The sequence below is a fragment of the Chiloscyllium plagiosum genome, unplaced genomic scaffold (genome assembly GCF_037043375.1).
Source record: "Chiloscyllium plagiosum isolate Xiang-an unplaced genomic scaffold, Cpla_swu_hap1 HiC_scaffold_2, whole genome shotgun sequence".
NCBI lineage: Eukaryota > Metazoa > Chordata > Chondrichthyes > Orectolobiformes > Hemiscylliidae > Chiloscyllium > Chiloscyllium plagiosum.
In genome coordinates, this window is record NW_028270140.1 from 82,763,292 (window position 1) to 82,788,200 (window position 24,909).

The following is a 24,909-nucleotide window of genomic DNA, read 5'->3' on the forward strand; positions in this document are numbered from 1 at the left end:
TTTTAAACTATATGGAGAAATGTGCAACCTAATAGAAACTTGAATTTCTGAACAAAAGCCTAGGGTTTATGTTAAAATAATCTGATGCTTTATCCAGTCGAGTCAGGCTGTTGAATATGTTCGTTCGACAGTGGGATGCTCTACCTTGGCTGAGGGTGTCTTTTGGTTAGTCAATAGGAAAATATGTAAAAGCTACAGAAATGCAATTTTCAGCATTGCAACTTAATTGCGATGGCATAGAAGTCTGCTGGTGAAGATAAGATAAACAGCATTTGAAAATATGAGCAAAGAAAAATTTAGAGTATACACTGGGTGGGAGACAAAAGTCAAAATGATGGACCATTTATTAATTGTGTGCTGTACTGTTCAAATTTATTACATAAATTTATGAAATAATAGATATGCATCACCTCAATGAAATGTTAACAAAATTACATACTCAAGGATCACTGATTTACAGATAAATATTAATTCATTTTGACATGATTAAATGTAAAATTTCTGCCTTAAAATGTTTGTTTATTTACAACATTGGTGCATTGATTAGGATTTTCTCAACAGGGAGTATCTGAAGGAATAAAATAGAAAAGTTCTCCATTTAATGATGAAGTAATGCTTTTGATCATAAAATTCAAATAACACGGTTACCACATGTAACTCATGGTTCACAATGAAATATGTCACGCATTCAGTGATAAACATTCACATTGCAGTCCTTTTTTAAATGTCTATATATTATATATACACAAGTTTATGCAGTAACTTTTGTAAAAGTTTAAAAATATTTAGTGATTTAAGCATTAAATGTACAACTTGCCAAGGATAAATCAATCCAAGCTGATGACTGCATATTAAACAGTGCATCTTTTAATGATGATTACTGGTTAATCTTGTGGTTGCATATCTTGAAATGCCTTTCTTGCAGTAGATGTTGCTCTACCTCAGTTGAAGATATGGATAGTATATTCCATGTAGAACACCTTCAATAACTACATTTGGGGAATCTTCTAAGAGATCATAAGAGAAAGAAAGATCAGGACTATAGTTAACATTACTATCAAAGCAAAAGCTATAGTTGAGTCTTTATTTCAATGTACTGGCGAGACTGGATGTTTTCTCAAGACAACTTAATTAATCAACAAATCAAACAATACTGGCAACACTACTAAATCAGTAAAGAAGTCTCTGAGTCAGTCAGGCTCAAGTAATTATGTAACAAAAACCAAAACTTTGCGTGTGATTCAGCAAGTCAGGCCTGATCTGTGGATAGAAAGCAGACTTAACATTGAGACCAGTGACTCTTCATTACAACTCATAGAAGGTAGGAAAAGGCGGTATTTATGTTAAATATGGTGGTGTTTGGGGGAGGAGGGGAGTAGATAGGTGGAGATGAAACCCAGAGGGAGGTACGAAAGGGATAGGTAAACAAAGAGATTATGGATGGCAGGCTAGGACAGAAGCTGAATAAGTGATGATGAGAGCTGAGAATAGGAGAGAATGAGGCAAACCAAAAGCAAACAGTGTTATAGAGTCATAGAGATGTACAGTATGGATAGGAGCATGGAATAGGGCTGGTTAAAAAACATGGAAGGGTGGAATCAGGTTCTAAAATTCTTGGATTCTTGAATCCTAGAGGCTGCAGGGTCCCCAAGAGAAAAACGAGATGCTGTTCATCAGGCTTGCACTGTGGCTTGCTGGAACTCTGCAGCAGACCCAAGACAGAGATGTTGGCGTGGAATCACAGTGGTGTGTTGAAGTTGCAGGCAACTGGAAACTCGGGGTCATTCTTGCAGAGAGAATGTAAGTGTTCTGCAAAGCGGTCACCCAGTCTGCATTTCATCTCTCCAATGTTGAGGAGACCACATTGTGAAAGGCAAAAAGAGTAGACTAGATTGAGTGAAGTACAGCTAAGTCGTTGCTTCACTTGGAAGATATGTTTGGGGCCTTGGATTGGGAGGAGGTAAATGGGCAGGTAGTACACCTTCTAAAACTGCACAAGGTGGTGCTGTGGGGATGTGGAGAGGTGTTGGGAATGGAGGTGCAGTACATCAGTATGTCCCAGAGGGAACGATCCCTGTGGAATGTTGACAAGGGAGAGAAAGTGAATGTGTGTTTAGTGGTAGCATCCCAGAGGTAATGGAAATTATGGCTTACAAACCTTTGAATGCAGAGGCTGGTGGGGTGGCAATTGAGGACCAGGCACACCCTGTAGGTGGTGTGGGAGGGCAGAAGTGTGGAAGATGAGTTGAATGTGGCTATGGTCCCTGTCGACCATGGTGGTGGGGAATGCTTCGTTGAGGAAAAGGGTAGACATTTCTGAGGCTCCCCCTCCGGTGTCCAATAGTCAAAGCAGATGTGATGGAGACAGAGAAACTGAGAGGACAGAATTTAGCCTTTACAGGAAATAGCATGTGAGCATGTAAAGGTGACTGAGGCACCCACAAGGCCACTGTTCCCTCAGAATTTGGGTGAAGTAGACTTGGGGAACTTCAGAGATGTGACCCACAAACAGGGACAGAGGGATGGTTATTGCCTGGGATCAGATTTTGGAGGCTTAGTGCCATAGTGGGACCTTGGGGGCGATGGCTCTGAGAAGGTCTATTTATGTAACTTTTTGTAATGCTGAATTGGCTCCCATAGAGACAAGGTGGTGATAGGTACCCGACACAAACAATCTTGGACAAGACCTGACCATGACTGCAACCCACGTAGGCAACTTTCAGCCTGAGCAAAACACAAGCAATAATTAACAGACCTTTCTTCAACTGTGTCCAAATCCCTTGTATTGCTTCAGTTGGACCAAAGAAAGAAATATGCATTCAAAGGACGAAAGGTGGGTGTCCTCACACAAGTGAGGAATTTCTTCTGAGGGTTGGAAGATTTTTGAACCTCTTGCTACAGAGAACTGTGGGGTGGGGGAGTCATTTTGTATAATTAAGGCTGTTATTGATTATTGATCAGTAGAGGATCAGGTATTATGGGGAAAGGGCAGGGAAGTGGACATTAGGAATTCTGGATCAGCCATGATCCTATTGAATAGTGAAACAAGCTCGAGTCACCAAATGGCCTAGCCCAGTTCCCTTTTCTTGAATGTTCTTGAGGTCCTGGCAAAAATGAAGCTAATGACCAGGTAATATCCAGGACAGATCACCGGGCAATGAACAGTGTAATGAGAGAATGATGATAAGGGTCACCCAAAACCTGTGAGGAAACCTCCAGTGGATATACTAAAATAAATACAAGACATAAGGAATTCTCTAAAGTATATAACCACACCTGGAATAACTTTATTTCTTAAAATTTTAAAGTAGGGACTCAGTCAAAACCATAAAAAAATTCTAGATTTGGATTCTCATTGAGCAACGATTACAGAACCATCCTACAAAGAGCAAGCAAGATAGAGGTTAAACAAAATGCAAAGTCCAAAAGCTATTGTGGCAGTGATGGAGAAAGTGGCATTATTGAAGGCGGCTATTTAGACTGGCCAATTCTGGGCATTCAGGACAGTTTAATCAGACTTAGTCAGGATTAGCAGAGGGCAGAAACAGAAGCAATGATGATTTGCAGTTAAGGACAGTAGCTCACCAGCAGAACCCAATTAGACCAGAAGTAAAGGTAACAGTTGGGAAAAAAGTAAACAATCCAGTGGCAGGAGGGTTACTACAAGGGACAGTTCCCACAACGAACTCACCCATGTGGCCAACCCTGAAACTGGATGGAATGTGTAGATTGACAATTGATTACACAGCTCTGGATCGAGTAGTCCTGTCCTTATATTCTCCTCTTTTAGCCTCACTATCCTCTGGTTAAACCCAGCCTGAAGAATATCTACAGTTCTAGACATCATCACTGGCTTCTGGGCAGTTCCTTTGGCTCCAAAGTAACCGAGCAAATTAGCTTTCGCTGAATGGGTAAAGCAGTGCACGTGAATATGTGATTTCAAGTGAACTCCAAACTTGTACGAGGTCCAAAGTCTGCCTAGCAGCAGGAGGATCCCTAAAAGTAATGGTCATTGGGAATGCTCTGCCTGTTGGCCTGAACCAGTGGGTCCAAAGGGAATGAATATGGGAAGTTAATGTTAAGTTACTATTGTTTGCCATGTGCAATATCCCACGACGTTAAACAAAATCATGTGATGCCAGATTGCCATGAGTTGTGAAATTTATAAACTGTTCCGAGGAACAGTAACTTTGTGTTTGATAAGCCTGTACTGTAAACATTGTATTGTTGAGCAAGGTCCTCTGATGACTAAAATGCTGTTCTCTTGCATATGCTCAAATACAATCTTTATTTGAAACCTGCAGACAAGAGAGTGGCCTTTTCACAAGTGTCGTGGTTATAAAAGCAATATTTTCATATTAGGAATATGAGGACAGAGGAGATATTACAAATCTGCACTTTGAGAATTCATCATTTTTAACTATTGGGGAAGGGAGGAATATCTTCCATTTAAGTAGTTTGTCTTCCCATAACTATTTAATAACAATGCAGCTCCCTGAGAGATGCTGTGCAATGCATTTCTACTAAATCTGGATTTGGTAGATCTGATGTAAAATGTGGGATCAGAGGTACATTGGAGCACAGCAGCATCCAATGGTGAATGCTGTTCCTCAGAAGGTCTGCCAAATAATTCTTGGGGAACAGATGGTAATTACTCATGCATGGAAAAAAATAGCAAAGGGACATGATGAGAGTTTATGAAGTTTAGCATAAAAGAGTTCAGTGTTAAGAATGTAGGAATAGGAGTAGACAATTCAGCCTCTTCAGCCTGTTTCATTCAATGGGATCAAGGCTGATTTGTGGCCTAACTCCATATTCCTGCCTTTGGCTCATATCCCTTAATACCTTTGCTGAATAAAACATATTATCTATCTCAGAATATAAAATCAATAACTGATCCAGTATCCTCTAACCCTTGTCGAAGAGAGCTCTAAATAGCTACCATGGACCCATTAGGTTGGAAACAATCTGTTGAGGCAAAACAGACAGGGTAAACTAGCCGTTCTCAGATCAATTCATCTTTCTTTATATACCTAGCAAATTGCAAGTTGAGAGCTACCTGGGTGGTAATTACCTATATATTTTTCTAATGATTTGAATCCATGTCCTCTTGCTACATTTTGCAGAGGCAATATTAATTACTAGATGGCCACAGAGAATTAATTAATACATTGGTTTTCTGTTGGGCGGTGGGAGAGTTAGATTTTAGTCACAAGTTGTGCCTGACAGCACTATATCAAGCTTTTTATTTTCCACCATTCAGTGATTACTAAGGATTAAAATTTCCTCAGAGCTGTTTGGGTTTACAATATGCTGCTTTGAGGACACACTCTCGCAGGTGTCCGTACCTTATTCTATGGTGTGAACTAGATGACTCAAACACAAGAAAACATGCTTAAACTGAGCTCCAATCACCATAACAATCTCAAATCAGCAGTCTGGAATTACTCTGGAATTGGCATGTCAATAATACTCCAGCATATAAGTGTGAACAAATTTTTCAGGAAAGAGAAGAGGGAGGGAAGGGAGGAGAAGAAAAACACCAATCATTACATCACCTTTACAAACATTTAATCTACTAGATTTATGTTAGCCTTCAGTTAAATTTTCACAATGTTACAGTGGTAAGGGCTGAAACACTAAAGAGCTGTTAACAGATGACAGGTTGATTACCGGTGGCTGTTGGTAAGATGAATGGATCCCTCAGGAAAAGCAGTACTGGCTGGTGGGATAGTTTGCTGGAAAGGTCAAGGACAAGAATGTCAGTATTCTGGAATCACCAACACAGTTATTCAAGAGACGTACTATTTTGCTTTCAACTCCAAGATTGTGAATTATGTAATAAAAAAAACATTATTTTACTGTGCAAGGTTTGATAATATGTTTACCATACAGCAAGTCGTATGAGTTAATGTTATTTTGCTGCTTTATATTTTAGAAGTTCAGGTGTACTACAAACAATTTGAACTCTGTTAACAGTAGAGTGGAAGTACTACACCATGTGGACTGCTGTGGTTGAAGAATATGGCTCACCGTCACCTTTTCAAGGTAAATTAATTTTAGGTAATAAATGCTGGTCTTGCCAGTGATGTTCATATCTCAAAACAACACTTTTTTTTAAAAAAAGAATATCTTTCAGTGACTTCTTAAAAATTGCTTCAACAATCAAAGATTTTGTGAAAAATAAAAATCTTCTTAAAAACAACTTCTGAAGTTCCCAACAAGGATTCCATTGAATCACAGGTGTCTAAGTATCTTTCTAATGAGTATCTTTTGGATATATCTGTTTGGAGACAGAGGATTGGATATTTGGATATATCTGTTTGGAGACAGAGGATTGGATATTTGGATATATCTGTTTGGAGACAGACTCAATACAACATTTTCAAAAAAGAAGACACCCACATAATTGATAAGCTCCTATTTTAAATAAAAGGCTCAAAGCTGATTGTCAAAAAAGATAGGGTCATCCTTTTGAATAGTTTTTGAAGGGGTACTACTATTGTATAGTAAGCAAATTATGGTGAGTTCAGAATATAATTAAGGTACAATGGACGATTAAGATATGAGGACATAAAGGAGTAAATAGAGGAAAAAATATACTGTTAATGAAAGGTGGTAAGTATTCATTCAGCTTTAAAAACATTACAAAAGATCAATATGACGCAGGATGAGTTAAAGTACAAAATAGATGAGCTGTTGTGAACCATGTGAACATTTCTTGACTTCCTTTAAGTTTTCTAACCATTCCAGGTCTTAATGAAGGTAAGTAGACAATGGTTGCATAAAGCTGTTTACATTCCTTTGAGTTTAGGGAGTTAAGAGGTGATCTAAGTGATGTTTACTGTAATAAAGCATTTATTACAGTAGACACAGATAAAACATTTCCCCTTGTGGGGGATCAATCCAAAATGAGGAGACTAATTTTTGAAGTTCAAGCAAGGCCAGTCTTGCACAGAAGTAAGTACCTGTTCCATTTCATGGAAACCTAGAATTCTCCATCCCAAAAGAGTTGAGGATGCTGGGCCAATGAAACTTTCATGGCTAAGTTCAGTAGATGTTTGCTAACTGTTTGTTTCAAGGAGTATGACAAACATCAGGTAAATGAGTTTGAATTACAGATTAAGTGTGATATAATGACTGAGCAGGTCTGTGTGGCTAAATTACTTTCTACTGCTCCTTATCCTGCCATGATCCAAATGCTATTTTCCAAAAGATCACTGAGAGACATAAGAAGTACTATGACAAGTTCTATGATGTCCCAAAGAGGACTGAAAAAGATTTACTGTTTAAAAAGGATCACAGGAAGTGTGATCTCAATTAGAAAGATCACAAAACTTGATTCATACTCTATCAAATAAATATAACCGAGAAGAAACACCTCACTTCCAATATAACTAATTGATTTATACATTCAAGGTCTTGGCAAATAGAATACAGAAGAAGCTTTTTAAGCTTCCAGTCAAAAACAAATTGTACTGAAGACATTTTCCTCTTTTACAGTAGTTGATAGCCATGTCACAACTGCTTTAGGATTTTTGGACAAGTCCCTTGAACTCCATCCACTCAAAGGGTTGAGGGGGGAATAAGGCAAAATTAAGATTGTCCTCAAAATAATACGTCAGCATGAGGCTACTTAATTCAAATATTCAATGATAGATGTCTTTATACTATCAGGTCAGAGCAAACAAAACCTAAGTACTTTCTCCTCTATTTTTGAAAAAAAGATTTAAAGCCTAATGAAAACATTACCCTGAGCTGATTCAAGAGGATCAAACCAATAAGATCCTAGACTTTAGTAATAACTTAGGGATAATTAACTAACTCAAATCCACAGATCATAAGAATAGTAATGGTCACTAATCTGCTGATCTACCTTAATAATTACTCTCTTCTTCAGTTAGTTGTTCAGGAATGGCCAGAAGTATTCCACTTTTAAGTAACATAGCTGTGATGGATTTCCTTAAAGTTTTTGTCGAAGTCCCAAGGATTGACAGCAAGGTGAAGGGAAGAATACTTGGTCATGGTGGATGGTGTATTATACCTTTTGGTAAATTTGAGTATCTGGAAATCTCATATCTTGAAATGTTATGGTGTCCTGAACATCCTACGGTGGATTAAGTTGGCAGCACTGGTAAAGATATCTACATAGCTTGTGCCTTTAGGATTAATCAGTTCAATTTTCCTGATCCATGTATTGATCTGGAAATGTTCAATATTCACAGCCAGAGTTTCTCAGTTTTCTTGATTGTATTTGAGATTTCACAAGTAAACTGATTTTCACAGATTTAAAAGTTGCTTCGTACCAATAAGATGATGCTGAAGGTGGATGGCATGTTGATGAAATATGTGGCTTAACACTTCACTTACCTTGTTCTCAACTAAGTAGATTGAAGAGAAATGATGAAATCTTACCTGAATTCTTCATAATCACAGTCATCAATGGAACTAAAAATGAAAATTATTTTAACACATTAACATCATATGTGATATTTTGCCTATTAATTATAATACCTATATAGTTACTGAAAAAACAATTAGCTAGAGGTTTAACAAATTGTCAGATGTTTTTGGGGGGGATTTTCATTTGTTCCAGAAACACTATCCTGTGACAAGAGAGAAAGCGTCTAAGGCAATATCATCTCCTCAAAATCAAACTTCCTTCTCACTGATCAGCCATAATTAATTGCTGATGCGGAGGTGCCAGTGTTGGACTGTGTGGTGTTGTCATTTTTGACTAGGTAAAGGTAAAGTCACCATAGTCTCAGAGAATGATAACTGTGTTCTCATTAGCGAGAGATGACTGTGATGAGTTTAACCCGAGGGTCACTATGTCATGGGCTCAGGGCAAGGTTGAGAAGATGGCAGGAGTTGATTTGTGGTGCTGGAAAAGCACAGCAGGTCAGGCATCATCCGAGGAGCAGGAGAGTCGACATTCCGGGCATAAGCCCTTCATCAGGAAAGGCATGATAAGATGGCATAATAACCTCAGCTGCAGCCATTGTGCAGCACAAAATGGCTGTCCAATCAACAGAACTAACCAACTCCCTCCAACCAAATAGCATAGGGTGTACTAGCAAACTCCAATTTGAAGTTTGTAAGATTGCCAAAAATTTAGCAAAGCATAATGGGTATGGTTAGGAGGTTTAACTTTTATATTGCACTTGTTATAAGGAAACAAAAAATGAGGGACTGAAAGGATGAATTATTGCTTAATTTTCATTGGTTCATTTGAATATTTTTGCTTTCTCTCCTTTTGCCTTTATTGATTACCTTTTAATTTCTTTGCCCTTCTTGTTTGGTCTTAATCAGTCCCTCCACTTTTTGGATGGGAGCCATAAAGTCATAACACTAACAGAAACCAACTTTACTCCTGCTGTTCAACATTCAAAACTCTTCCGTGACAACTGTTATGGTAGTGTCTGTCTTTCATGGAAGAAGTAAAAGCCACCTTTACAAGTTTGATCTGCTTGATGGTAAAACAAATAAACTTTCCATCTTTGTTGCAACTTTGATCAAGAAGTTTTTAAAATGACAATTTTAGGATGAATCTCTCAACACACTGTTCTTGTTTTCATGATTAAAAGGCTGTTTTATAAATTTGACAAGAGTTTCACACATCCTCACTACACATGTTTGGCATATTATGCTGAGATTTAATAGTTAACCAATTATTGTGGTATGGTGTCTATTAGAAGTCGTGTATGGAACCTACTATGTTCTTTTCTGGTTCTTACAGAATAAAATCATACCAGAAAGTACTACATATCATAATTCAGTATCTTGTTATATCATTGGCTTTGATGATTAATTAATTTGTAATATTTGTTATGAAAAATCCTTTTATCCCTCAAAAAAAACACACAAATTAATTAAGGGAGCAAAGCCAAGGATATAAATTTTGGAACCAATCGGTTTTAAAAATTAACTCTTTTCCAAACCACTTTCAACACACTTTCAAATTTCAAAGTTGTTTAGTCTTTGTTGCAGTTGCTTATTTGCCACGACATTTCTGTAGTTGCTCAGTCACACCTTCGTTCCACCACTGATGTTCACCTTCTCAGTAAAAGCTTTCCTCTCCCTCACCATGATTATTCTCCCTGGTGTGGCCTTACATCCTCTGAATAAGTCCAATGGTTTAAATGGTAAACCATTTTGTACAATACAGGTCACCAGATTTGGTTTGCTACATCAGGCACTATCTGGGTTGACAGGCCTCTGCATTTCAGGATGATTCTGAAGGAGTGAGCTGTTTGGCAAAGATAACTCCAGCCTCTATTGTCTGTAACAGGCCATATCTTGAAACCCCCCTCCCTTTCCTTCTCAGCTCTTATCTCGATGGTCAGGAGTGAAAAGCTGTAAGTTTAAGAGCGTTTGTATAGATACCTCTCATTTTCCCTAGCTAATCAAATTAAACTGCTCCCTTACTCCCACTTCCTCCGCTGCATCTGCTCCCAGGAGGACCACTTCCTCTATAGAACGTCTCACAACACTCCAAGGATTGTCAGAGACAACCATCTGCTTGAGCTTCATACAGAACATACAATGATTAGCTGACTGTATGCACTTGACCTGCAGGACTGAGCATGGCCCAATCCCTAAAAGGTCAACATGAACTTTATTAACTAGCACCATCTTGTTACAAAGGGCTTCTCAGCACAACCAACTGAAAATATAAAACCAGAGTACAAGAATGCTCATCACCATCCCATACCAATGACAGGAAAAGGGACAAAAGGAAAACAAAGGCATCAGGTTGATCAACTGTCTACACTATCTATGGATTGATCCCATGTAGGGTATTTGTAAATAAAGAAAACTTACAGCCACAATATTACAAGTCACATAGTCGAGAATCATAGAAAATAGGAACAGGAGTAGACCATTTGGACCTCTGAGCCTGCTCCATTAATATGATCATGGCTGATTACTATACTCAGTACTCCACTCCCTCTTTTGTTCCATACCCTTTGGACAGTTTAGCCCTAAGAACTATGTCCATCTCATTCATAAATAATAAAATTCAATCAATGAATTAGGTTCAGAAACTATCTAGAATCAGTCAGTTTTGTAATCCAACAGTTAAAGAACTAGACACAAAATTACTTTCCAATAGTTGATAATAACACCCTACCCTTCCATGTCCAGCAAATTAGACATGCTCTCCTCGAGTGCCACTCCTACATATTCAGCTTAACTAGAGAAGAACCTAAACCGGATACTCTTCCAAGCCCAGGACAATTGTCTCCCAGATTTCCCCCATTCTTTATTCTTGCCATTTGCTATTTCTCATCCATCTGCTACCTCTTGGTGATGTCACTGAGACATGGCATTAGCTTCCTCATGTACACAAGTGACAGTCAGCTGTTTCAAACAAACATCTCTTTCAATTCCTCCACTGCCCCTGATGTGAGATACAGTACTGGATGAGCCAAACTTTATCACAGCTGAACAATGGAACATACTGAAGCCACAATCTTCAGTAGATCCAGATGTTAATCTCAGGAAGATCCGCCTTTAAGAGCAAACCCTGCATTGAGACTCAGGCGAAGACCATCCTGCTCATGCTCGATATTTAGCTTCTATTTCCAAGTAAGTAACGAGATTCCCACCAGTTGCCAACAATACAACAAATCAATTTGTCATGAGTTATGGATTTCTCTTGCCTTTTCCATCCTTCTCTCACTGAAGCCTTCCATTGGATCCAACCTAAGCACTGATGGCCTGCTTCCTCTGTAAATGGTGTTGGAGAAGAAAAACAGTAAATGTTTTATGTAGAGGACTCATTATTCCTTAGCCGAGATCGGAATTAATCTGCAAAAACTAACTGGAGTCTGAGGTGTCAGTTCTTGGGTGGGTAGTAACTGAGGGTGCAGAGTTAGGAGAGGCTGATGGGGTAATAAACTTTCTAATTATTACATGATACAGTCTGTAACTGGACAACTTCAAGTACATGGCTTTCCTACAGGTGTAAGTTTGTTCAAGTGGAGTTTGCAAAGTAAAATTTGCATGAATATTACTGAAAAAAGTGATATGCTGGCAAAGCTTTTAGAGCTGCATTCATCAGGACACTTACAAGAATTCCAAATTTTTGAAGGAAGCAACAATTTGTACTGCATGGGTAAACAGCACTTGTTTATTGACAAGTTGACTGCAAATGAGGCCTTGCCAAGGAGACTGCACCAGGGAACTGCTGTCAACAGGGACAGCAATTTTAATTATGAGTATGTCAAATGAATATGTCAAAAGAAAATGTGAAATGCTTCATTGGCAATGGCAGGTAGGCACATCAGAAGAATGGAGATGGTGAATTAGCTACACACTTGCTCAGGCTAAGGCTTACACTGCCTGAGCTGCTGCATTGTTCCACTGGCCAAACTGTGCGGAGGTTTGGGAGGAGGGACCGATTACAGCGAGTGAGTATCTGTGTATATGTTGGGGTGATGTGGAAGATTTGGAAAGGGGACAATTAATGTCTGTAACGGGTGGGAAGTGAGAGGAATTGATTAGTCTGTGTGGAGAACAGGGGCTGATTACACCAGTTAAGGAGGCAAGTGGATTTCCTGTTTGTGAGTGGGAGAAAGGTTGATTGCAGCGTGTGTGTGTGTGTTGGAGGGGTCAGTCAGGCAGAGAGGGAATAATTAGTGTATGTTGTGTGGTGTGGGGAAGGTTCCTGTGCCTCTGAAAGGAGAAGGCTGATTACAGTGTGTTTGGGACACATGGGGAACAGAGAGGGATTTCGCTGAGTATTCTGTCACCAGGAATATAGAGTTTCAGTGAAAATTAAAGCTGTACATAAAATCATTTCATCGTTAGGAAGTCTCTTATTAAAGTTCACAAGGGTTTTGAATTATCCTTTACTCTTTCTTGGTGCATTTATATGACGTTGACAAGGCCAGCATTTGCAGCCCATTCCTAGTTGGCATTGAGATGCATGGCTTACCAGGCCATTTCAGAGATCAGTTAAGAGTCAACTACATTGCTGTATGCCTGGAGTTATATACAGGCTAGATGGTAGATTTCCTTCTCTCAAGAACATTAGTAATTTTATTCATTTAATTTCTACCATTAGCCATGGTGGAATTTTCTCCTGTGTCCTCACAGCATTAGTCTGGATTGCTGAACTATTCGAGTGACATTACCACTATATCAGTTCCTCTTCATGTACTGTACACAGTGTTATTATTAATCTGGCATCTAGAGACATGTTAACTTTCAAGTGCTAAAATGGGTCACTTTGCAAAATAACTTTTCTAGGCACTGGGAATCTCTAGGAATTCCCTGGCTGTTCTCTGTTTGGACAAACATAGGACAAACAGGAAGACAGTTAACGATCTGCATCCATGAACACCAACTAGCCACGAAACGACATGACCAGCTATCCTTAGTAGCCACACACTCAGGTGACAAGCAACATGAGTTCAACTGGGACAACACTACTATTATAGGACAAGCCAGAGAACAGCCAGGGAATTCCTAGAGACATGGCACTCATCCACAGATTCAATGAATAAGCACATCGACCTGGACCCAATATACCGGCCATCGCAGCGGACAGCTGGAACTGACAACCGGAAGTGGCAGATACAAATCACTATAAATGCCAGAGGAAACATCACAGAAACGCTTCACAGGAGGCTCCCAAGCACTGAGGATGTCACCTAGACAGGGGACGAAACGCCTGCAACACAAATTCCCAGCTCGGCGAACAGAACCACAACAGTGTACAAATGAGTGGGTGATAGTGGCTAATTTCAAAACAAACAGTTAACTTACCTGCAACTTTCAACCTTTGGTAAAGCAGGGAGATGACGAATGTTAAGAAAGTCTAGAAATATCTTAGGTAGATCTTCATTCTCATTCAGAATAGCCTGTCAAAAACAAATACAACTTTATTCAAAACATACTGAAGCTTTCACAAGGTATGATGCTGGTCATGAAAATAATTGGATTTCTATAATGGTGACTTTGCAGAAAACACTGGAAAAATCATTTGTACTCAAATGCTCTAAGCTTTAGAAATGGAGAAACTGTTTAATATAACATATTTTTAAAATAACACCTTGGGATGTGGGTATTGCAAAGCAGAAATTACTATTGAAGCTTAGTTGCCATGTAGAAGGTGGGAAAGATGGAACTTCAAGCAACTGAACGCTTGGAGCATTTAAAAAAGATTAACGTCAACAGTGAGGTTGGAGTTACCTTGAGGAGGGATAGGAAATTTCCTTCTCCAAGAAGTTCTAACAGGTTCACTATGATCACAAACCTACTGGATCTATCAGATACCAGGGAAAGAGTCCTTTTTTTTTGAAATGGGCAACAGGGAGTTTCTCTACAGTGGAGAATATGCAAGATGGAATATATCCTAAATGGTAACCAGGTACCATGGAAAGCTATTTAAAGTATGAATTAAATTTAGTACTGTTGGAGGTTTTTTTGTCACTTTTGTCAGATGCTACATTTAATTCAACAGAAAGTGACCAACTACCGGGCTCAGAATTGACTTATTCCAACAGTTAGTAGCAGGTTTGAGATTTTTTTTCAAACCCTTATGCTATGCAAATTGTTAGTCTGACAGGTTAATGGCTTCTGAGTGGTGGTAGCTGAAGTGGCCACATGGCTAATGTGGCTGGAGAAGTCACGTGGCTAATGAGGTTCTTCGTGATAGCAAAAGGCAATTTGACAGGTTAGAGGAAGGGAGGCAAAATTAATACAGTCATGGAAGAACATTGCATTTCTTCAAGCAAAAGAAAATAATATGGAAAAGTCTAAAGTGTTTTCTTGGGAGGGGAGTGGGGATTGACTAGCTCAGGCAGACTAGCAGGAGGGAAATTAATCTGTGACATAATATACGAAAGACTGTCACAAGCTAGCATAATTATATGAAACCTATTCAATGCATTAATTACCACTTCTAATATTATAAACCATTATTTATAGGGAACAATCTACCAACCACGACTGGAAAAACAGTATTTTCCTAAATATAGACGAAAATCTATCCTTACCATTGTCAAATGACTTACAGTCAACAATTTTTGCCTTTGATTTGCACTGGAGCTAGTAAAAAGCCCTATGCCATTTATTCATAAAGAAAGAAAAAACATGAATGCCAATGTATAATTGGTAATCTTTGTGCTGTTACTGTTGACGTCCTTATATGCTCCTGATTTGTTTCTGATTTCGTTCCGATTCAGAGGTAGCAGTCAATCACATTATCTACAATTTGCGGTAGCTCATATTATTGATGGTTTCCTGCCACTTAACAGAGAAGGTCAATACTGAGCACTGACTCCAACAGGACTTCTCCAAAAATCAACGTATCATTCAAATAACTACTTGCAAAATATTCTACTGTAGTCAAGATTCAATTTTGAGTTAATCACAGTCCAAATGATCAACAAACAGTGTTTCACCCTACACTACAATCTATATATCGCTTCACACTATCTCAATTTTGGAATAAAGTCCAAGTAAATTGGATTTATTTTTAATTACTTGGGTAAGGCATTTAATCAGAATGCACTCTAGTAATACAGAAAATACACATGTAGCAGCAGGAACTTTTTTCATGTCTGTAGTACCCATCACTCAAAAAACATGGTGCTTGAAGAAACATTCTCTGACTTATCAGAATCAAAACTGTTTTACACTGAGTTACAAGGGATAACTTGTTAACAAACTGGAAATATCTCCAACTTCTCCATCCATCAACTTAAACAGAATTTCACTCTAAATCACAATCTGATTATTCTGTTCTATATTGACGTCTTATGAGTTGGCAAGTTAAAGTGCCCAATTGAATGTTAGTTGGAATGACCCAATAATTCTACCTCAATTAGTGGGAATGCAGAGTAATTTTGGTAATAATAAGGACAAGACTAAACTATCAATGATCTAATTCAAAATAACTCTCATTAAAAATTAGTTTCAAAAATGCATTTTTTGGCATGAAATGATCCTGCAAACCAAACCCTATATAGACAACATTTCAAATTACATTTCTATAAATGGCACACCATTTTCAGTAGCAGTCGAATGATTTCAAATGATTTTCTGAAAATATTATTATTTGGATTGGAAATACAGACACTACTAATAAATTCCTAATCTTTTGCACATCTCTAGGCTGGGGCTCTGTCATGCCCAGATGGTGAGGTCTCTCCATCTGGTCAGAGAATGACGACATTCTGCGAGCCATGACGAAGGATCCAGATGAGATGCCCTTAATAAGGGGAGGTTTGGCAGCCACCAGAAGACTGACATGGCTCCTCCTTCATGATGAAGTGGGCCAGGCAGTCATGCTTCCTGCCATGTCAGCCTACTTCAAACGTTTTGCATAACAAGGGGTGTCTTCATCTTCTAGCTGTTTGATTTTACTGAATGTGTTGTTTGGACATTACAACTATGTTGGTGTGAAGCAGGAGTCACACAAAGGCCGTACTGAGTAGGGACTGCAAACTCCCTTTCTTAAAGAACATGAGTGAACCATGTGGACTTTTACTTCCCACAACTTTATGGTTATCTGCACGATTGTCAGCTTTTTATTTTAAATATTTTAAAATAAAAATACACAATATCAGATTCTCAAACAGTTATTTGAACTCATGGTCCCCAAACTGCTATTCCTGAAATATAATCTCCATATCATTGACCAGGGGAAAGCAGAATAAAATACACAAACATATGAAACTGCTCAGAAAAGCTACACGTGCTTCCTTGATCTGAGCATTTAATCATCCATAAGGCAGAATATTTTCTAGACCACCTTTCAACTCTAAATAGAGTGGATGGCAATCCCAAACACTTGAGAGAGTCAGACAAATAACAGATGTTAATTGCCGGGTCTCATTTGACCTTATACGGCACGTTGGTTCAATGGTTAGCACTACTGCCCCACAGCGCCAGGCACCTGGGTTCAATTCCAGCTTTGGGGGACTATCTGGAGTTTGCATGTTCTTTGGTTTCCTCCCACAATCCAAAAATGTGCAGGTTAGGTGGATTGGTCATACTAAATTACCCAGAGTCCCAGGATGTTTAGGTTAGGTGGATCAGCCATGGGAAATGCTGGCTTGCTGGGATAGGGTTAGTGGAGGTGGATCTGGGTGGGATGCTCCTTGGGATCGGTGTGGATTCCAATGGCTGAATGACCTGCTTCCGCACTGTAGGGATTCTGTTCCATCAGTCAGCTATTTGGTAGCTGGTTGGTAAGGGAGGGTGAAAATTGTGTGTAGGATGTGGAGGTGCTAGTGTTGACTTTGTCCACCCGAGTCCAAAATTTACACGACACCGGGTTAGAGTCCAACAGGTTGATTTGAAACTGCAAGCTTTCAGAGCCCCTGCTCCCTCCTTAGGCAGTGTGATTTTTGAGTTTACCAGCATAAGAACATTGTCACAGGAAGGCTGAGGTGTAGAGTGGGGATGAGAGGGAAGTTCAAAGATCTCAAGACTTGAGTATGAAGGAGATCAGTCTTTCCTTGTAAGGTTTGTAAGGATTGTAGCGTTTATATTGTGGTTACCTTAATTGGGCTAAAATTCAGATCATTAGGTACTAATGGAACACAATAATTCATGTTTATTACTAAGGTTCCATCAGAGGCTTATAGTTTTATCCATTGCCCACATTAGCACCTTCAAATCACAAATCAATGGGAATAGTGAGTTTTTCAATTTGAACAGCTGCACCATTTTTTCTCACTGCTAATTTGGCCAAAGCTTAAATTGCACCGTCAGTGTCAGTTTGCTATATTAAATACAATTATTTCTAAAAATCCACTTCCACATATTTTTCCATCACCACTATTTTTCTTAAGCAGCACCATTCTATAATTCAAGAAGTTAGCGAGGAACAGAATGTAGTCACAAAGCCACACTTGCCCTCACTTCTGTTCTGGCTGATTTCAATTGGCTTCTAACCCACAAAGTAAGTGATTAAGAAAAATTATAATCCTTACATAGCCGTATTCCTGCAAACGTCTTATATGAACACTTGCATTTATACAGTATCTTTAATGTAGAAAAACATAACATTCTGCTTCAGAGGGTCAGGAGTAAAATGAATGGTTTATAAACAGAACTTTGTAGATCATTGATGTTGTATGAGGATTGTATGATAATAGTCACCTTGATGAAAAGTACATTAGATATATTTACTGCCAATATCCTTACTTTAGGTAGGCACCTAAAATCTTCCTCTGTTCTGAAGGAGGGTCTCTGGTCCCAAAACGTTAACTCTACTTTCTCCCCACAGATGCTTCCATACCAACTGAGCTTTTCCAGCAAGTTCTGCTTTTGCACCTAAAGGATCTGACCTGTCTTGCATAGTAGAGGAAATCCACTTGGTTATCTAATGAGGAGGTTTTTAATCTTAAACAAAATGTAGTTAATTGCATGTTAGCAATCAGTAACAAGGTTTTTTCAAGATTTCAAGTAAGTTTTTTCACCAAGGTTTTCAAGATGGTGGCTTCATTGGAGTCCGTCCACTCCAGGCCAGCAGCATCCTTTCTTCTATATGGTTTTATTCCTTTTCTTTTTGCTTCATCTTCAAGACCGGACCCTGGGCCCTAGGCAGCAGCAGTAGGCTTGCAGCCTGGACACTCGGCGTTATTGGACTAGGGCAGAAACAGGGTCTCCGTTGCCATCATTGTTGTTCCCAGAATGGGACTCCTTGAGGAGCGGAACACCTTCCAGAGGCCTTGCAGAATCCCTGGAGGTGTGCTTGAGACCCAATTTGAACAGAAGATGAAAACTTCTTATTTAAATAATTTCTTTTCATTCTTTTTGTAGCTCCAAATGGTGCCAGATTATGGCAACAAAACACTTTTCACTGCACCTTCAAGATATGTGATAATAAAATCATTCATTCAAGTTACATTCATGCGATAGACATTGTTACTTGGACAAAGAAAGACCTAAAGGGTAGGTGTATTTCCTTCGAAATTCAGAAATGCTCTCCCACCCAAGTCCATCTGACATCATCATATTGGATAGTGTATAACACATTCCTCAGCATTAAATCTTTCAGAGTTTAATGCCTTATACAAATTTATGACATCCAATCATTGACAAACTGCCTTGAACTCTTAAGTTTCTCTACTAAAATCTACTCTATATAGAGCAAAAGAATAGCTAAGGAAACATTGGGACCTATTAGAAATGTAGAAGGGAACTTGTGTGAAGATGCAGAGAATATGGGAAGTATTTTGGATGAATTTTCATAAAGAAAAGGGATGATGTGGATATTGTAATTCAACAGGAGCAGTGTGACACATTGGACAAAATAATCATAATGAGAGAAAAGTGTTACAGGAGCTGAAATCTTTGAAAGTGGATAAGTTACCAAGGCTGGATGTATTGTTCCTTGGATATTGAAGCAAGTCAGGATGGAAATAGCAGATGCTCAGGACTTTTTTTTCCAACCTTCATTAGACACAGATGAGATGCTGGAGGACTGGATGAATGTAAATGTGGTTGCTTTCATGAAAAACGGTACAAAGGAAATGCCAAAGAACTACAGGCCAGTTGGGCTTACTTTTATTGTGTGCAAATTGTTGGAATCAATCTTGAGAGATTGGATAAACTATAATGTAGAAAGGCATGGACTAGTCAAGGATATTCAGCATGCTTTTGTTATGAGAAGGTTATCCTTTACAGATTTGATTGAATTCTTTGAGTAAGCGGCAAGATCAATGATGGTAATGCAGTGGATGTTTTATACATGGATTTTAGTAAGGCATTTGACAAGGTCCTAATGACAGACTGGTCAAAAAAGGCAAAAGCCCATGGGATACAGGGTAACGTATCGAATTGGATCCAAACTTGGCTTAGTAAGAAGAAACAAACAATAAAAGTTGTTAGCTGCTCTTGTGAATGGAATGCTATTTCGAGTGGTGTTCCACAGGGCTTGGTATTGGGATGTCTGCTATTTGTTTTATGCATTAACGCTTTGAATTTGAACGTGGAGAGCTAAATTGGGAAATCTGTAGACAACACAAAAATTGGCTGTGTAGTGGATAGCTGTAAGCTCCAAAATGGTACAGATAGGTTTGTGGAGTGGACAAGAAAGAGGGTGATGAAGTTTAAATTTAATAAGTGTGAGGTAATGCATTTGGCAGGTCAAACAGTGAAAGGGAATATACAATAAATGAGAATATACTGAGAGGGGTAGATGAAGTGAGAGATGTTGGCATACAGGTGTGTAAAGATAGCAGCACAGGTAAATAAGATTGTAAAGATGACATACGGCATGCTCTCTTTCATTGACAGAGGTATGGAATACAGAAGTAGGGGTATAATGATGAAATTGTATAAGACACTGGTGAGGTCACAATTGGAGTACTGTGTGCAGTTCTGGTCACCATGTTGCAGGAAGGATGCAATTACTCTGCAGAAAGTGCAGACAAGATTTACTAGAATGTTGCCAAGACTGGAGAACTATAGCTATGAGGAGAGACTGAAGAGGCTGGGGTTGATTTCCTTGGAATGGAAAGATACCAGGAATGAGGCATACAAAATTGTGAGGGATAGAGATCGAGTGGACAGGAGGAACTTGTTTCCTTTGGCAGAGAATTCAAAAGCGAGGGTTCACAGATTCAAGCCAAGTGGCAGAAGGATTAGAGAAGACATGAGGCAAGCCTTTTTTTTTAAACAGAGGCTGTTGGGTCCATGGGATTCACTGTCTGAATTGGTAGTGCAGGCAGAGACCCTAAACTCTTTTAAAAAGTACCTGGATTTGTGCCTTAAGTGCTATAAGCTGCAGGGCTATGGGCTGTGTGCAGGAAGATGGGATTAGAAAAGGCATCTGGGTGTCTTTGGGTCAGCATGAACAAGAAGGTTGAATGATCCCCATCCGTACTGTGAGTGTTGATAAAGCATGGCGCTGGAAATGGCACAGCAGATCAGGCAGCATCTGATAAGCAAGAGAGTCAATGTTCCGGGCAGGACCCTTCTTCAGGACTATACTGTATCCATTTTGGACAATATCATTTCTGTAGTTCTATTTTTGATCCAACATGTTACCTTTCCTACCCAGGATTCCCTTCAAACCTCTACAAATGTGTCCTATCCATTTGTCAGAGGCTGTCTAAAAGTCATTGCTGGCCATTTCTACTGTATTTCCTGGATCCACCACATCTAATAACTCTTCAAATAACTATCAGGTTTTTCCAAGCATAATGTTCCTTCTTGAACTCCATATTAACTGCTACTAATTAACTAGAATAGTTAAGTAAAGCACAGAAGGTACACTTTGTAATCATCAGGTTAACTCTGTTTTTCCTCAACAGAACTCTAAAATTACATTTCCAGGGCTTCAGATGTCTCCTCACCCAGTGTTGCCAGGATCTCCTGTCAGAATTTCCATCTCTGTTCATCTTGCCCAGAATTGCACTTAGCTTTTCATTGGCAGAGGCTTTTCAGCTCAGTGCTGTTTCTTTCACATGAGCATGCTTAAAGCCATTTGCATAAAGCTGATCAGCTGCAAAACATTTGTAAAGGAAAGGTATCTCAATTTTCTCACCAATATTTGCCTCCAGTTAGATACAGATACATCAAGTGCCTGTTACTCATGTGAAAACATAAATGGTGATTTTTAACAGGCTACTGAACCTTGAGAGAAAACTTAGGAGAAACTTCATCGGATATTCATATTCACAGACTTTCAGCAGAGATTTCTAACTAAGTGAGAGGTATTCATTGATATTGAATATTAGCCAATGAGTGGAGAGGTTAAATCTAGCAGATATAGGAAAACCATTTGAGCTCAGTCATTGGAGCACAGAGGTGGCATTAGACTTGGTTTCTCACCGTGTTGTATGGCTGAGCTACTCAGCAATAAACCTAATCTGCCAAATTGCGTATGTATACTAGTAAGAAGCATAAGAATGGCTTGAATTGTCCAGTCAGTATTGAAAAAGCTCCTTTCCAACCAGATCAAAACAATGACCCACTTGGCATTTGAATTTTCTGTCCAGTTTTCTGATGGAGTATTCTGAAAAAACACCTCCAGCTCAGGGAACAAGCTCAGAGATTCTGCTCAGAAGCCACGTTCCTTTTGACAGCACCCGTTGCAGTGTCGTGGTAACAGTTTAAATGTCCCAGAACTTAATGTGTTAGTATGAGCATGAGTGAATGGAGAATGTGAGAGACTGGGAGGTTGGATGAGATAATAGCTAAGAGGATGGTGGGTGGTGAGGTGTTAGCTGAGTAGGGTGACACAATGGTGGGTGGCTGGAGGGGCAGGTAGTAACATTAGGTCAGGTCAGTTTGGGGAAGTCAGGGGTTGCCAGGTGAGGATTCAAGGAGTAAGTTTGGGTTAGGACGCAAGTCAAGGTGACATTAGGGTCAGGGGAAATCAGATTCAGGAGGCGGGTGGAGGAGGACTATCAGGGGTGAGTCCAGGAAGTTGAGGGGGTTCAGAGGGTTGGAAGTAATTTTGAGGGGGCCTCAAAGGGCTGAGGGTTTTGAAGGGTCAGGGAGTGGCAAGGATGGAGTCAGGTGTCTGGAGGAGCATGGAGTCATTTGCACAGTTACTCAGGAGTTAGATATCGTTTCAGTCTAACATCTAACCACCCAGGTGAATGCCTCCCGAGTCTTCAAACGCTAACTTTAAGTGTGATTTTTGTGCAGGGTCCTAGCAAGCTGAGGAAGTTTAAACTTCCTGGGTAACTCCCGCAGAGTCAGTGAATCAGGAGCTCTGAGGGATCCGATTATGGGTATATTCAGTTTCCAACCAGCCGGAAACCAAAAGAACTGGGCTAATGTAACTGTATTTTTATTTTCTCAAAACCACTCTTCAATCAACATGTGTCCATTGCACCACATTAAAAATGCTTTAAAATATGGAAACCAGAAGGCTTCTTTTAATTTGTCAAGACGACTGAAAAATGACAGAGAACGAATCCTCTGTTATTTTACCTCTTTATTTGGGGAGGAGTTGTTACTTTACTTTCCAGGGTACAACCTCATCCATCATGGCAACAAAGAGAAAGTCCAGTGAGTGTGTGTTCAGGGATTTACATTGGGTTATTAATGCAGGATTTAAGGAATGTTAACAAGGTGGGCTGTTTGTTAAGCTTGACAGATCAGCTTACAATGCACTGGTCACATACTCCATCTGTACACTAATGACATTGAGCTGGCACAAGAACTGCTGTTCCGTGCCTAACACAAAGACAAAAAAAAATCATTAAGACCACCATCTCTTTTGCATACTTGTGGTGCAGTGCTGGTTCAACCATTTGAGATTATTTAACTTTCGGTGCTTAAACCTAAAGCATAGATGATTGATAACTTACTACATAATATGGGTTAAAATGTTTTCACCATTTGCCAAAGATTATTTTCCTTTCCTGTAAAGTTTCATTAACATTATTGCATATAATCATATTTATTTTGTCTTGATTTAAAAAAAACATTGTGACAATAGAGATAACAGCTTAGTTACAAAGCCACTGCAGTTTAATTCAATAATTAAGTGTCTTTTTCAGATGGACTGGAATTTTTCACAAATGTAAAACATTCTTCAGTAAAACAGTTTTGCGGATACATCAGCTTCATTTTTAGGGCAGTATTTCAATCAGACCAATTGTCTAAACACCAATAACAACCAAAGAATCACCTCTTCTCCCTCATTCACTGCCCAGACACGCCTTGGCATGCCCATTTGCCACCGGGCGGTGGAGATCCCCAGTGGAGGGCTCTCTACGTGGGAGTCTTCCCCCTTTCTCTCAGGGATCTAGGGTGGAGGGTGCTGCACGCAGCGGTCCCCTGCAACTGCAGATTGTGGTGGTTCACGGACTCCCAGCCCAATTGCTTGTTCTGTGGTGCTGTGGAGTCAGTGGGACCATGTATATATTGGGTGTGGGCGTTTGCCCTCCCTTTTTGATTTCCTCAAAAACCACCTTCTCTGTTTTTGCTTACACTTCAGTCCCACGCTCCTGATCTTCGGACACCCGGTACAGAAGGGGGAAGTCAGGTCTGAAGACCTCCTCGTGGGTCTGCTCCTGGGCCTGGCCAAACTGGCCATAAAGAGGTCCAGGCAGCGGGCCGTAGAGGGGGCCATTAGGGCCGACTGCCTGTCACTCTTCCGCGGTTATGTTAATGCCGGGTGTCTCTGGAGAAGCACACGATGTCCACCAACACCCTGGAGTTGTTTAGGGAGAGGTGGACGCCGCAGGGAGTGGAGTGCATTATTTCCCCCTCCATTTTGATTTAATCCCTGCCCTCCCCTTCACTGTTTGACCTCACAGCATTGCCCTTTGATGTGAAGGGCACTGCTTGTCACTGGTCACTCGGGTGTTTCCTTTCTTCCTGGTGATGGAAACTGAATAAAAATTCATGCACCTTGTGTTTCACACCTACACACACACAACATAGGTGCTGGGGAAAAAAATAAGCACTACCACAGTTAGGCGGTAGTGTGGGGGTAATTAAATAAAAAGAACAGGCGTGTCAGAACTCCTGACACTCAGAGAAAAAAGAAAAAAAAAACCAAAGAATCAGAAAAGCTTCCATTATCATTTTTTGACATTGTGTAATGGAACAGATAGATTCCATATTCCTAATCAATATCTCTAATATGATGTTACTATTCTTGCATTTACAGCATAAAGTTAAAATCCATTTTAAACGTACAATTTAACATCATTAAAGAACACAATAAGGAATTCCCTCCAGGGTTATTCTATCATCCATTGCAACTTCGGCAGACAATTGGCAGAAATCCAGTTCACCCACCCATCTAGGGTGTCCGCTGATCTTCAGCAGTTATGGCAGATGATTGGGAGAATCCCCAAGGAAATTCTTGGTGTTAATACTCAGCTATAGAATATGCCATTTCTGAAGGGATTACTAGACATCATAATGATTGCTGTGATGTGAGTGTTTTAACACTACCTTGAATTTTAAAAT

At 39.5% G+C, this 24,909-nt stretch overlaps 1 protein-coding gene across 4 annotated transcripts in view; it reads right to left on the reverse strand.

The window, feature by feature from the left end:
- Positions 1–319: 319 nt before the first annotated feature.
- The window catches only part of LOC122560729 (sorting nexin-24), a 166,128-nt gene continuing 141,538 nt past the window's right edge, over positions 320–24,909 (reverse strand). For 2 of the 4 annotated variants that reach the window (XM_087998155.1, XM_043711715.2), the window contains 4 exons: positions 13,777–13,871; positions 8,416–8,448; positions 5,674–5,738; positions 320–1,007 (listed from right to left, as the gene is read on the reverse strand). In XM_087998155.1, the coding sequence (XP_087854281.1) occupies positions 937–1,007; positions 5,674–5,738; positions 8,416–8,448; positions 13,777–13,871 (264 nt within the window). In that variant the 3' untranslated portion in view covers positions 320–936. Of the gene's footprint in view, positions 1,008–5,673; positions 5,739–8,415; positions 8,449–11,666; positions 11,734–13,776; positions 13,872–24,909 lie in introns of all 4 variants that reach the window. The other 2 variants (XR_015760674.1, XM_087998151.1) reach the window with 2 other exon arrangements.